This window comes from Rousettus aegyptiacus, unplaced genomic scaffold (genome assembly GCF_014176215.1).
Source record: "Rousettus aegyptiacus isolate mRouAeg1 unplaced genomic scaffold, mRouAeg1.p scaffold_m13_p_13, whole genome shotgun sequence".
Classification (NCBI taxonomy): Eukaryota; Metazoa; Chordata; class Mammalia; order Chiroptera; family Pteropodidae; genus Rousettus; species Rousettus aegyptiacus.
This window is the reverse complement of record NW_023416288.1, coordinates 37,461,230-37,474,122: the sequence shown is the minus strand read 5'-3', so window position 1 is coordinate 37,474,122 and position 12,893 is coordinate 37,461,230. Positions and strand designations below refer to the sequence as shown.

At 48.9% G+C, this 12,893-nt stretch overlaps 1 protein-coding gene and 1 long non-coding RNA gene across 7 annotated transcripts in view; one reads left to right on the top strand and one right to left on the bottom strand.

Moving 5' to 3' along the window:
- Positions 1–751: 751 nt before the first annotated feature.
- Positions 752–12,893, top strand: part of NOD1 (nucleotide binding oligomerization domain containing 1) — a 35,088-nt gene continuing 22,946 nt past the window's right edge. For 3 of the 6 annotated variants that reach the window (XR_004953950.1, XM_036230442.1, XM_036230441.1), the window contains exons 1-3: positions 753–906; positions 10,015–10,095; positions 11,623–11,930. Coding sequence is in view for 4 of the 6 variants with exons in the window: in XM_036230442.1 (XP_036086335.1) it covers positions 11,730–11,930 (201 nt within the window). In the remaining 2 variants the exon portion in view is untranslated. The other 3 variants (XM_016123830.2, XM_016123827.2, XM_016123834.2) reach the window with 3 other exon arrangements.
- LOC118610714 lies at positions 7,185–11,687 on the bottom strand. Its single transcript, XR_004953961.1, has 2 exons — positions 11,429–11,687; positions 7,185–8,350 (listed from the first exon to the last, which is right to left on the bottom strand). It is a non-coding gene; the product is annotated as an uncharacterized LOC118610714 (long non-coding RNA).

The following is a 12,893-nucleotide window of genomic DNA, read 5'->3' as shown; positions in this document are numbered from 1 at the left end:
AATTTTTCTACCAGAAATTCATATAAGGGCAGCAAACTGGAGAAATTAATATATTTAGCATCTTGTCTTCATTTTGGTGCTTACAAGTTTGTACATTGTTTCCTATCAATCTTAGGTTTGCAAAGTTTCACTTTCGAGTTATGAAAATACCTTTTCAGAAAGCAGCCTTTGATAGGAATTTAAGTTCATGACCTTATGTGGTCACGTGATCGTACTTCCGTGTGAATCACAGCTTTTTTCCCCCAGCATACATATGCCTTATGTAACTTTCCCCATTTAAAAAGTTTACGAAGTGTTTCATTGGGCAATTTATTGGTAAGAATATAAAATGTACACTGCCAAGGACAGATTTAAGAACAGGAAGAAAAATTTCGATTTTAAAAAGCATGAATCAAACTACATGCTCTAGGGTAAAAGGTTTGATTACTTTGAGCTGGTTTTCACGGCGAGCACGTGTCAACGTCTGAACAAGAACTTCGATGTGCCCAGGAGTTGACTCTGGTTGCATCTGCCGGGTCAGCACTTTTCGGGCGACGGGCCTGGGCTCGCAGCAGCTGCGGCAGAGCTGGCGCGACGAGTTCCCCAGTGTCACCTCGGGGAGCGCTCCGGGCCGTGCCCGCTGGTCCCTACGCGCTGGGTCGGCCGCCCGCGCCCCGCAGGACGAGCCCCGGGGGCTGCGCCAGGCCGCCCGCGCCCCGCGCTCCGCGCCGCCCGCGCTTCCCGCCCCCGCGCGGCCTCGGCCCCGCCGCGCAGCCGGCCAGAGGGGGCGCGGCCGCCGCTGCCACCCCCAGTTCCCGTTCCGGGCCGACCCGGCGGCGCCTCCCGCCCTGCCGCTCGCTCCGCTGCCCGCGCCTCGCTCGGGCTCGGGCTCCGCGCTGCTCCGAGGTCCGCGAACCTGGCGGCCAGGTAAGTCCCGGGGCCCCGGCGGGGCGCGCGCGCGGCCGGCAGCAGTTTCCCGCGGTCCTGGGCACCGCGAGCGGGGAGGCGCCGGGAGGCGGGACCCCGCGTGGGGCGCGGAGGACGAACGCGGGGGTTTGAGCAGTGCCCCGAAAGGTCAGGGGCGCGAACCTCGGCGTCAGCGGAATCGGTTACCCCACGGGGGTCTGGGCAGCGCTTCTCGATCCTGCCTGCACCTCGGAATCACCTGGGACAATTTTAAAATCCAGTTGCCCAGGCCGCACCGCGGACCGAGTCCATCCGCAGGCCTGGGGGTGGGACCCAGCCACCATGAAGCGTCCACACCCCCCCCCCGGTGATTCCAGTGCTAAGCCAGGGCTGGGGACCAGTGACCCAAGCGTGGCTGCCAAGAGAAGGTGGCAAGACAGGCGGGCGACCGGGTGGAGTCCAGCCTGCCAACGATGCTGCGGCCTCCAGGGTCCGGCATGGTCCTGGGGACCTGCAGCAGACTTCCCCCCAGCTTCCTGCACCCCAAAGAAGGGGCGTGAGACCATGCTTGGCAGGGGCGTCTGAATAGCGTGTTCAAAAGAACTTCAGTCTTTCGGCATAATGCGAAACACAGAAGGAAAGCCAGAGGAGAGGCCCTTTGGGCTCTGCATTCTGGGAAATGCCTCCATTGTTGGCCTTTGAAATAAGATGGGAGCATCAGTCAAGCCATGGGCTTGACAACTTCTGGGTTTTCTGCTCTAAGGATGAAGCAGAGTGTGCTTGCCACAGGGTCCGGTTTGTTCCCCCTTCTAAAAGCAAATCTAAGATTTACCTGTCCAGGCAACCATAACTCTACCATGGGTATTAGAACTGTACAGGATGGATCCGTTCTCACCCTTGGGTAGATGCTGGGGCAGATAGCTGTCATCCCACCAAGCGGGGCCTCTGGACAGACTTCTACCCAGTATGCAGGGCAGGTAAGAAAGGTGGACTTAAAACAAACAGCGGAGAGGTAGAACAGTGGGCTTCCAAAGGGCCTGAGATGTAAGTTTTATTTTTGTGGAATGGAGAAATAAATTCAAGCTTGGGAGGCCAAAATGAGAGTCTGTCATGACATGCGACCGTGGGCAAGTTATACGACATCTCTGAGCCCCTGTTTTCTTACCTGTAAAATGGGGGTAAAGCTTGTAACTCTCTCCTGGGGCTAATATAATTAAGTGAGATAACGTGTCTTAATCTCCTGAAGGGCAGGTGGCACATGGCGGGTGCTCTGTCAGTGGTAGTTAATAGGCACAGTAGCGGGGATTGGTGTCGGATAGTTGTTTATTTAGTATGGCCACAATGAGGGAGAGTGTTTGTCCAAAAATGGTCCCCCTGGAAACACTGTTTCCCTGCTCTCCTCCTGCCCTGCTCTCCTCCTGCCCTGCTCTGGGGAAGGCTCTGCGGTTCAGTCCCTCTCCAGGCTCTGGGCGCTGTGAGGTCTAGAATCTCAGGCTGCCAGCTTCTCCCCCAGCCAGAGGGCTCATTAACGGCTCTGGAATATAGTTTTACTCCATATGACGGGAACACATTTCTCGATAAAAGAAAACGGGCCCCTGAGGAAGCTGGGCCGTCTGTGGAGCGGGACTGAGGGATCGATGTGGGCACACACATGGCTGCCCCACTGGCAGCATCCTCAAGCCATGTCCTTGCCCCTGACTCTTGGCCTGGGAACAAGGAATTCTACTTCGATGACCAAGCGCAGTCAGGAATTTGAGGAGGAGGGGGGCCCACATCCTGCAGCCGTCAACGCCAGCAACCCAGTCGAATCTTTCACCCTAGTACCCACTCTGTGTCATTGACGATCATTTTGATAGTAACAGCAGCACTGTTTAGATATTAGAAATCTAAACAGCGACATAAGGTAGGTATCAGATCAAGTGTTTGCGCAATCACTGATATTTAATTAAACAAGAATAGCAAATTCTGGTCTCTTTTAATTCAAATGAAAGAGTTCAATATTTCTTCAAAATGTAAGATGCAAACCAAGGATTTCCGCTTTAAGTTACTAGTTTCTTTTATGATTCTTCTTTCTGGGGGATTTTAGGCAAGATGAAATTAGAAAAGCTAAATTTTTACCTGCGCTGATTTTTGTCATGCAGGAGCTATGGATATTTCACAAGTTTCTGGAAGTCCCGTTTTTGTTTGTCTTCTTGGTGAATTCAGTAGCATCTCACACCAGGGTCCTCCTTTGATTAATCCAGAAAGTCTAAACTTATTTTGAGGAAAACTCTTTGGTACATCTAATGCTCATTGAGGGTAAATCTTCTTCCTTCCTTCCTTCCTTCCTTCCTTCCTTCCTTCCTTCCTTCCTTTTTTTTTGTTTCCCCCAAACTTGACCTTTGTGTTCAGAAGTGAGTAGTCACTGTTGTTTCAATTAATTGGTGGTTTTTACTCAATGCTAGGAGGTTTGTCAAAGTAAGACCTTCTGGCTTGAATTCCGATTCCTGTGTTTTATCTAGGACTGTCGTAGACCAAACTGTGGGCAGAGATTAGGGTGCAGAGTTGCCACCACCCTCACCCTTTGCCATCCTTCCAGCCTCCGGAGCCATTGAGCCAGCCGGGCTGGGGATGCTGTTATGTGAGAGGACCTTGGTCCTCTGATGGGCAGAATACCCTAAAAAGGGATGCGCTTCTTTAAAGCCAGCAAGGCAATTTCGAGTTATACTTCATTAAAATCAATAGGCTACCTCTAGTTAGTGGCCAGTTTGAAATTTGTTTTGCTGAATAGTCATTTCCCTCTAAACTATAGAAAATTATAGTTTGAAGGGCTAATAGGTCAACACGATGGCCCAGGTAATGGCAAAGTGAGTTCCAGATTAGCACCAGATTTTGGTAGGCTAATATTTTAATAAAATATAAAGTCACCACAGTGATATCTTGATTTCAGGACATTGCTATCCCTTGCACTTCTATGTGTTATCACCACCATACAGGTTAGAGGTGGAAAAGATGTAGTGATCTGGTAGCTATTTTCATGGCCACGTGTAACTAGGTAGGGTGGTCATGTATTGCTAAGGAAAATCCTGACATGGTAGAAGAACTGTGAGCAGGTGATAATTTACTTGAGCAAATATTTGTGTTGTTCTAATTCCCAAAACCTCCTCTGATTTTTTTTTTCACATTCCCCAATTGCTGTCGCTGACCCCCAAACCAAACTTTCTAGAAAGAACTGAATGGAAAACTAGGCTTTTATTTGGGGATATCTTAACCCCTTACAATGCAGGACAAGGGGATGAGTCCTTTCAATGGAGAGAGCCATTCTTGGACTCCATTTAACAAGGCCAGTGTTTTACATTTAATATCAATTCAGGCACATGGATAATTTCAAGTAGAGATACAAAATCTCTAACAAGTACCAGACAGGCAGGACTTTAATGGAAGAAATGATGGGATTTGGTGTCAGAACTGGGATCAAGCCACCGCTGTATTCCTTAACTTATTTTGTGACCTCAGCCAACAGAGTTAGGCTGTCCAACCTTGTGTCCTCCTTTGTAAAATAGTTATGTAAGTCTTTCCTTACAGGTGGTTTTGAGTATTTGATGAGATGATCAATGTAAAGTGCTTAGCACACCGCCTGGCTTTCAGTAAGTGGTAATCGTTAGGATAATAATGATTATGATGATTACGTGGGTTCGAGTGTTGGTTTTGCCATCGCCTAGCTGTGTGGCTTTGAATAAGGTACTTAGCCCTCATGAACCTTCATTTTATATCTGTAAAGTGGGATAATTCTACCTATCTGGAAGGATTGGTTTGAGGTTTGATTAAATGAACTTTAACGACGGTACATCTGGTAGACCCTCAGTGATCACAGCAAATGCTTGTATGATTTACTGTGTGCAACGCTGCTCTAAGGCTTTAGATTTGGGCCTTTTTTCTTTTTTCTTTTTTTCTTTTTTTTCGTTGCTCATTTAATCTTCCCAACAATCCAATGCAGTAGTTAGCAATCCCCCCATTTTACAGATGCGACAAGTGAGATTCAATGAAATTAAACAACTCGCTCAGAGGAGGCAGTAAGTGCCGCACTCAGGATGTGAAGCAAGAACCCAGTTCCTAACCGCTGAACCAGTGACAAGTGCCCCGCACTCTGTGCTCACTTTCCGTGACCGGCAGATGCGCACATGCTCTCTGCATACAGGGCTCTGCGTACGGGGCCCCAGCTTCCAAAGAACTGCCTGTTTATGAAGTGTAAGCGGGACTCCCCCAACTCTGCCCCAGATTTGCAACTTTTAAACCTCAACCATTGCTTACACTGGATGACATAATATCCATGGGATGGGGCAGGGTGGGGGAACTGTGATACTAGTATTGACTAACGTTGTGGGTTATGATGTTTATTTTAAGATAAATGTCATCGGAATGCACTGAGATCATTAGCCTGGGTATCATAAAACATACCTTCATTCAGACAAGTGTGCAGGGTAATTGGGAAGACGGAAACTGGTCCTGGTGGTTCCCAGGATGGGGCTCAGGCGGACACAAAAGGACTTAACATCCCATCATGGGTGCAGTGGCCTGTCCCAAGTATACTCACTACCTTTTAAAAAATTCCATACTCATCTCCCCTCTTCTTTAGATCCCGGTAGTGTTTGCCTCTTACGGAGCTGTGACCATCTTCCAAGAGGCATGAGCCAGTGGAGCTCTGGGCCCAGAAAGGCAAATTCTCCAATGAGTGAATTCTGGTTGCTTTGGCTTTTCAGACTGACCGAGGTGGCCACTGTTTTTCTGGCTTTCCTGCGGGTGTGAGGTGCTTCGGTGGCCCTCCAGCCTGGTGCGGAATGAAGGCAATTAGAAAGCTATCTGTAGCTCCCGGTTCCTCCTGGCTCTTTGGGGCTTTAATTCTTTATCACGCTGATTCAACAAATGTTATCAGAAGATGGTACTGGTGCCAGGAGTCTTATTAAGTGTTGGGGTATAGTAGTGAATGAAACAGACCTGGCCTTGGCAGAATGGAGTTTGCCGGCTGCTGGAGGAAGAAGGGACAGGAAACACACAAATAAATACAGTTATAAATTGCGGTGTGCGCTTTCCGTGAAAACAACACAACAGCAAATCTGCACCAGGGTTCGGGGAGTCTGGGCTATGCCTCTGCACAAATGAGCCTTTTTAACTAATTCTTGGGGATGCAGGAAATAGCAGGTTTGGAGGCTGAATGGCGAGGAAGCGGTGGGTGTGTTGAGCAGGATGCGGAGGGAGCTAAAGAATGAACCACGCTCGGGCCAAGCAGAGCCTCTTGGGCTGGGGAGGACTTGGAATTCTATTGTAAAGGAAGTGGGAGGCCTCGAGGAGCCCTTCTTCCTCTGCTTTTTCTCTTTGTTAGTAATCTACAGGAAAATGCTAATCAACAACCTCTATTTATTAACCTTTATAAACCTTGTCTTAATGTATAAAACAATCCTGGAGACAGAAATTATGGTTTCAATTTTCAGATGAAGGAACTGAGCTCAGAAGAAAGGAAAAGATGGGAGAACCAGGATCCAGAGCCCGGTCTGCCTGACAAGCACCTGGTTTTGGGGGGCAGATGTGTGTAAATGCGTGCTGGCCTCCTAAGGGCCTGCATCCTTCAGCAGGAGCCTTGATGGATGAGTGTGGGCTGATTCCCATCCTTCCTGGCAAAAGGCCCCACAGAGTGGAGGCAGGTTGGGAATGTGAGTGTCAGAGTGTCAAGGTCTACAGGTGAAAAATTCTGGGGACCCCGTGGCCAAAGGAAGGGGGGTGGGACTTTTTCATGCTAGTCAGTTCCCTCTCTGGGTTTAGCCCCAAAGAGCTGTGTTCCTTGCCCTATTCATCTACTGGGGAAATTTTATACACTTAAAAGGCACAGAGTTTGGTGGTGGTGGGGGGGGAACATTCTTTATTTGGAGTTTTTAGGTCACAGAAAGACCTCCAAGCCATGAGGGGTCCGGACCTCACAGTGCCTGCTGGCCGACTTTAGGGGCTGTCTACACTACCTGCTTTCTCCTCACCCCTGTGAGATTGTCATGAGGTCGCAGTGTGAGAGGCAACGGCAGGTCAGGTGGACCTGGCTGGCTGGGAGGTCCTAGTCCTGTGACGGGGCGAGGGCTCTAAGGTGGTCCAGACCCAGATGTGCGCCTTTTGGGAAAACTTGCCATCTTCTCAACCTCTCAGTGCCCCTTGGGGTCGCCCCAACACATCCCAGGTACCCTCTGGCTGAGCTTCTGGGTGGCTTTATGTCCTAGAGAGTTGCTGCCTGTGGCTACACATTCAAGCGGGGTGAATAAAAGTCTCACGCTAAGTGCTTTGGCCAGCAATCAGCAGAGTGTTTATTTACTCAAGGCCAAGTTTCAACACAAGCCTCCGAAGTGACGAATACATTTTATTCCCGTGGAGCGCCTTTAATTTACGAAGCCCCAGACACTTTCTTTGTCAGTCCTGAATGCCATCTCCAGATGTCTGTCCCCTGACTTCCGGACCTGCTGCTCTGTGGCACGTTCTTCCACGTAAGCACTTGATCCCACTTACTGAGTTCCAGACCCTGGTTTCTGATTCAAGGCTCTTTTGTCTTCTGTTGGTTTTCTTTATTAGGAAAGATATTCAGAGGAATATCAAGCAGGGTGTTTGGGAACTTCGTTTTTTGCTAGCTGGGGCATTGTCACAAAGCAGTAGGTGATTCTGTCCCAAAAGAATGTATAGAACATATAGACAGCGCTCTGGAAGTTGAGAGCTGGGCTCTGGTAAAACTTGTGAAGAGAACAGCTGATGTAAATGCCTTAGCACAGTGGAAAAATACTGGTGCCTGCAAAGTGGAACGTATCCCCTGGTAAACTCAGCAAATGGCATTCCCTAAAGGAGTCTAGAGACTCTGGAAACCCACGTATTCGTTCAGTGGGCGCTGATGACGCACCTGCTGTAAATAGGGCCCTGTGCCAGGTTCATCCCTTTGACAGTTTCTTATCTAGCATCCTCTATATGCTGGACATACAGTGACTAACCAGACAGACACCGTCCCTCATAGTCAAGTGCTAGGCCACAAAGATGAACCAACCAGACAAAAGTCCTGGCCCGCACCACCTTCTTGATCATGATCCATGCTTCCAGTGCGACCAGGGCTGTTCGATAGGTTTCAGCTCACCGAATCTTCACAGTGCCCCGAGGAGGGAGGTGCTATGATCGTCTGCATGTCACAGGTAAGAACACTGAAGGGTGATGGTGTCCAACTCACACAGCTAGTGCGTGGGACCAGGTAGCCTGATTCTTTGCCCTCCACTGCCACCATCGATCGTTGGGAAGGGAAGGAAGGACGCCATCCTCTGTGAGAAGTGGGGGTAAAGTACCACAGGAGGGAGTTCCCATAGGGACAGAGGGGCCGAGGGGAGCCCCCACCCTTTCCTCAGTCTGACAGGTGTCAGTCCCTGCTGGGAGTAGGGGTAGGGGGTGACTCAGCAGCCGACGGAGCTCCTCCAACCTGAAGTTAAAAAAAAAAAAAAAAGAAGCATTTGCGTCAGTGCCAAGAGACCAGGTTCTAATTCCAGTCGATCGAGCAGGGCCTCAGTTTCCTTATTTCTAAAGTAGGGGTGTTGGAGAACATTTTATTCGACTTCAGGGGGATGTTGGAGCACATTCTGTTCTACTTCAGAAGTCCACGGCTTCGGCAGGTTATGGAGGGGCTGGCTCTGCACACACTCGACAGGGTGTCTTGACCAGAGGAAGATGCGGGGTTCGGAGGCATGCGGAGACCCCGACACGTGGCTTCCCAGAAGGCCCAGGCAGCGGAGAGAGATGTCTGCATTCCACCCTCGTCTGCCCCGAGCCGTGGCTGCATTCCTTTCTTCATAGTCAGGCTGGGAGTATCTGTATCTAGAGTTCAAACTTTGTAGTACTTTCGCAAGAGAGAAAAGGAAAAAAGGAGATAGAGAGATGGAGAGAAAGAGCGGGAGGTGGTCTTGAGAGAGACAGACTGATGTTTGTACCTGCTTTGAAATTCTGAGGAATTCAAGCCTTTCCGATTCTTAACGTAAACGAGTGTTAATAGAGTTAAAAGCTTCAAATAGTAATTGTAGCCTTATCCATCTGCTAAATTCTCTCAGGAAGGGGCTGTTAGTAGTTTTCTGGTATGGTAGGGGCATACAGGACTGGGCTTGTTTTCCAGGTGAAAAAATTGAAAACAAAGCATGAAAAATGAATGGGGGGGGGGAAACCCATAAAATTAAAAAACCAACCATGAGAGATGAGGTTCTGTGCAGACCCAAAAAGCAATGGTGGCTTGTGTTTATTTAGTTTCTGAAACTTGGAAGCAAGATCGAGCTAATGTTTTTATGGATTACGCAGCAGAGAAAGTAGGAACCAGTTCGACCTGACCCATTGTGTGCGTTCTGTCTGCAGCTCTATCAATATTGCATAAAAATATGCTCGGTATTAGCTTCCTATTCAGTAGCTGTTGGGACGGGTTAGTCCACCCACCTCGTTGTTGGGCAACTTGAGAGGAAAGAAGTCATGCCGTTCCCGTCATCGCTTTATCCCTAATACCCAAGCGGCTCATACGAACAAACGAACAGACATCGTGCTGTCGTGTTTACTGTGGTAAAACTGGTCTGAGGAGGCTGTGGGTCCTATTCACCAAAACGAATCTTACTCAAGAGTGAAGTAGTTTTCTCGAGGAGAATCACATTACAATCCTTGATTTTTGTGGACATGTGTGGTCACATTATGCTGGGGTTTACCATCAGTTTGCGGAAGCTTGTTCTAACTGACGTTTTGCAATCCTGGGTAATATGATCTCTGATGTAGCATGTACCTGTTTGAGGGAGGCAGGGAAGGATGGCTTTATTTTACCTTATTACATCTAAATTCAATAAATAAATATCAATTATCAATTCCTTCTAAAATATTCTATTTATCACAGTCCTGTTGTCCAGGACTGTGATAAATAGAATATTTTAGAAGCCCATGATGTGTTTCGCAGGTCGTGGCTTTGCCAGAGATGGTATTTGCTGGCTATGCTTTAAATTATGCAAGTATATATTCCTGTAAAAAGTTAACACGTTACAAATAAAGGTACTATGCCAGTCTTGGTACCTTATTCCCTGTTTATAAGTGATCTCTTTCTTCATAACGTATGTCTTCTTCCAGATATTTTCGTTCATAGACATATGCTTACGGAAGACATGTAGTCTGACTGACTTCAGGGAACGATGCCAGAAACTTGAAAAGGTATTGTCAACCACTAATTTAAATTTAGCTCTATCAGCTGATAACCCCTTAAAAGAAAGAATTTCCTAAGGCCCTGGGTCCTAAAGCGGGTCATAGAATTAACCACCACAGAAAAGGCTGTATTAATGTCTAATAGATATGCTTATTTTTAGCAGAATAGTAACTAACCAAGGGTTTTCATCCCTTCAAATCCTTTTTGGTTAAGGGCCTCTTGCCCTCCTATTACCTAATATGCTCCGTTGTACTATTTCCTGCTCGATCACCCAGGTTATAAAAGGAAAGTGATTGGGTGGGGTCCCGCTGAGACTCTGCGAGGCTCGTAGTGGTTAGCAACCGAAACAGGCAAAAACAGAAACAATGGAAGTGCGTCAAAGACCAGGACACTCGTGTGTGACTCGGTGGAAATAAATTTAAGAACCACTGGACTCGCATGTTAACAGACGTGAAGAAACATACATTAATGATGTCGACGGTGTGTAGAAGTCCGTGAATTTTTTTTTACATTATCTCTCTAAAATGTGTGGGTTTTCCTCCCTAGGTGAAGGACTAAGTTTCAAGGCTTTTCTCCTTCCAAGATTATGATCCATTTTATATTCACAAGGATGACCGCAGACGTGGCTGAGGGATCTTTTAAGACAGAAATCAGTGCAATTTGATGATCCCGAGTTGTTTTTTAATACACATGTAGCTTGGGCCCCTGTTCCGACCTAGACAGGAAGTCTAGCACGAGCATGAGGTTCCCAAGCATTTCTGGGAGGTGGTCTCTCCTGGTCACCTACCACCTGGAAGTCTGAAGTCTGGGCCAGTTCTCCCTCTTGCCAACCGCCCCCCCCCCCCCCCCCCCCGTGCCCCCAGCCCTGCCTCACTCCTCGCATAGCATTGCTCCGCCTTCATTCCCCAAGGGGCCTATACACAGCAGACTTTGCTAAAGACGGAAGGACAGCTGGAATAGGGTTGTGGGGAGGGCTACAGCACAGCACGGCGAGGATGACGATGACGACGGTGACGACAGCGATGTCGCTGTCCCCAGGTTCCTGGGCTCCGGCTCCCGCAGGAGACTTCATGCTGGCTGCCTCTCTCCCCAGGCCGTTTTCCGTTCAGATCCTCCCTCGGCAGCCCCCACAGTTCCTCTGCCCCCCCCCCCGTTCTGGGCCCTTCCCCCCCTTAGAGTATGCGGGAACCTCCAAACCTAGCGAACCATTTTATGGAAGACGACATATCTTTTCATCTCCATCCCAGTCTAGGATTGAGACACACTTAAAAGAGTAATAATTTAAAAGTTTTGCTAAACAAACAAACCGCCAAAAGGAGTTATGTACCTCTAGTCACCTACCTTAGCCATGGAACCCAAACAGAGGCAATTAAATTATGATTTTTTTTTTTTTCCTTTACTGAATCTCAGGCCAGCGTCTTAAGCATGACTCCCTCCCGCTCTGAGCAGACAAATTCCAGGACCGGAGGGAGAGAGGGAGGGAGGGACCTTTCCCTTGGCCTTTGCTCCATTGGTGATTTCATGTGTCACTTCAGGGGCTGCACTGAGCGGGAGGGGCCCTGGCTCCTGACTGCCCGTCTGCCAGGAAGACACATGTGGCCCAAGATGAATTTGGAAGAAGTAGCCGCTTGCACCTTCAACCATGGAAAAGCAGCTGTGCAGTGAGATGGAAATAACCCCATCGGCGTCCTACTCCTACGTTAAGTTGTTGAAAATCAACCGTGAACTTCTGGTCACTCACATCCGCAACACGCAGTGTCTGGTGGACAACCTGCTGAAGAATGACTACTTCTCGAACGAGGACGCGGAGATCGTGGGCGCCTGCCCTACTCAGCCTGACAAGGTGCTGGTGGCGGCAGGGATTGGCCTTGGCAGGGTGCGAGGCTTGGTGGCCAGAAGGGGCTTCTCCCGGTTGAAACGCTTGGGAGCTTAGCACATTGGGTGGAATTGCCCATTGGGGTCAGTTTTACAACGTAAAGGCTTGAGGTTAAGGCGTATTATACACGGTTATGTGTTGTACCTCTGAGTTCGTGCCAAGAGCAGATTCCTTTACCTCTTGGCCCTCATGGCTATGTTCATTGGTTCCCAAACGACCCATTTTAAGATTCACTTTAAATCAGTAGGAGGGAAACAGAAACTGAGCATAAAACACTAGCAGTGATTTTCTTCAGGGCCTGTAAACTCCGCAGAGCTGCCCGCTGCTGGTGGGACTCTGGCTCGGGATTGGCCGCGCCCAAAGCTGGGTCCACAGTGCGGAATCACCCCCAGCCCGCTGAGGGAAGTCTTAGCGGCCCTAAGTTTCACTCCGGCTTCGTATCATCTCCTCAAAACTGAGATGGGCAAGATCTTAAACTGATTTCCGCTTAGAGGAGTGACAGAGCCTGTTTGCGACGCCATCCTGCTGGGCTCAGAAGAGACCAGAATGGCTTCTGGGGAAAGTGCACGCTTGGGTAATTTTTTCCCCTGCGGTTTCAATAGTACACAAAGCTCTTTTTTTTTTTGTAAGATATGACTTATGTGGAGGTCTGTTATTCGCTCGCGGTGTGGTGCTGTGTGACGTTCTCCCCTTGGCATCATTCCCAGAGAGCAGAAGTGTTAGGTCAGGAGGGAAAAGGAGGCAGAGGGGATCCCAGGGGTGGGCGTGGCCCTAGCTGGGAGTCCGGCCTCTTCATTATCAGGCTCATGGAGGCTCTCGGTTTCTTATGCGTGTATAGATTTATGTCTAGGTAAGGTGGCCCATTCCACCGATTCTAGACCTTCAGTGTATAACATCTCGCACCAGCGGGGTGGACGGTCAGGCTTGAGG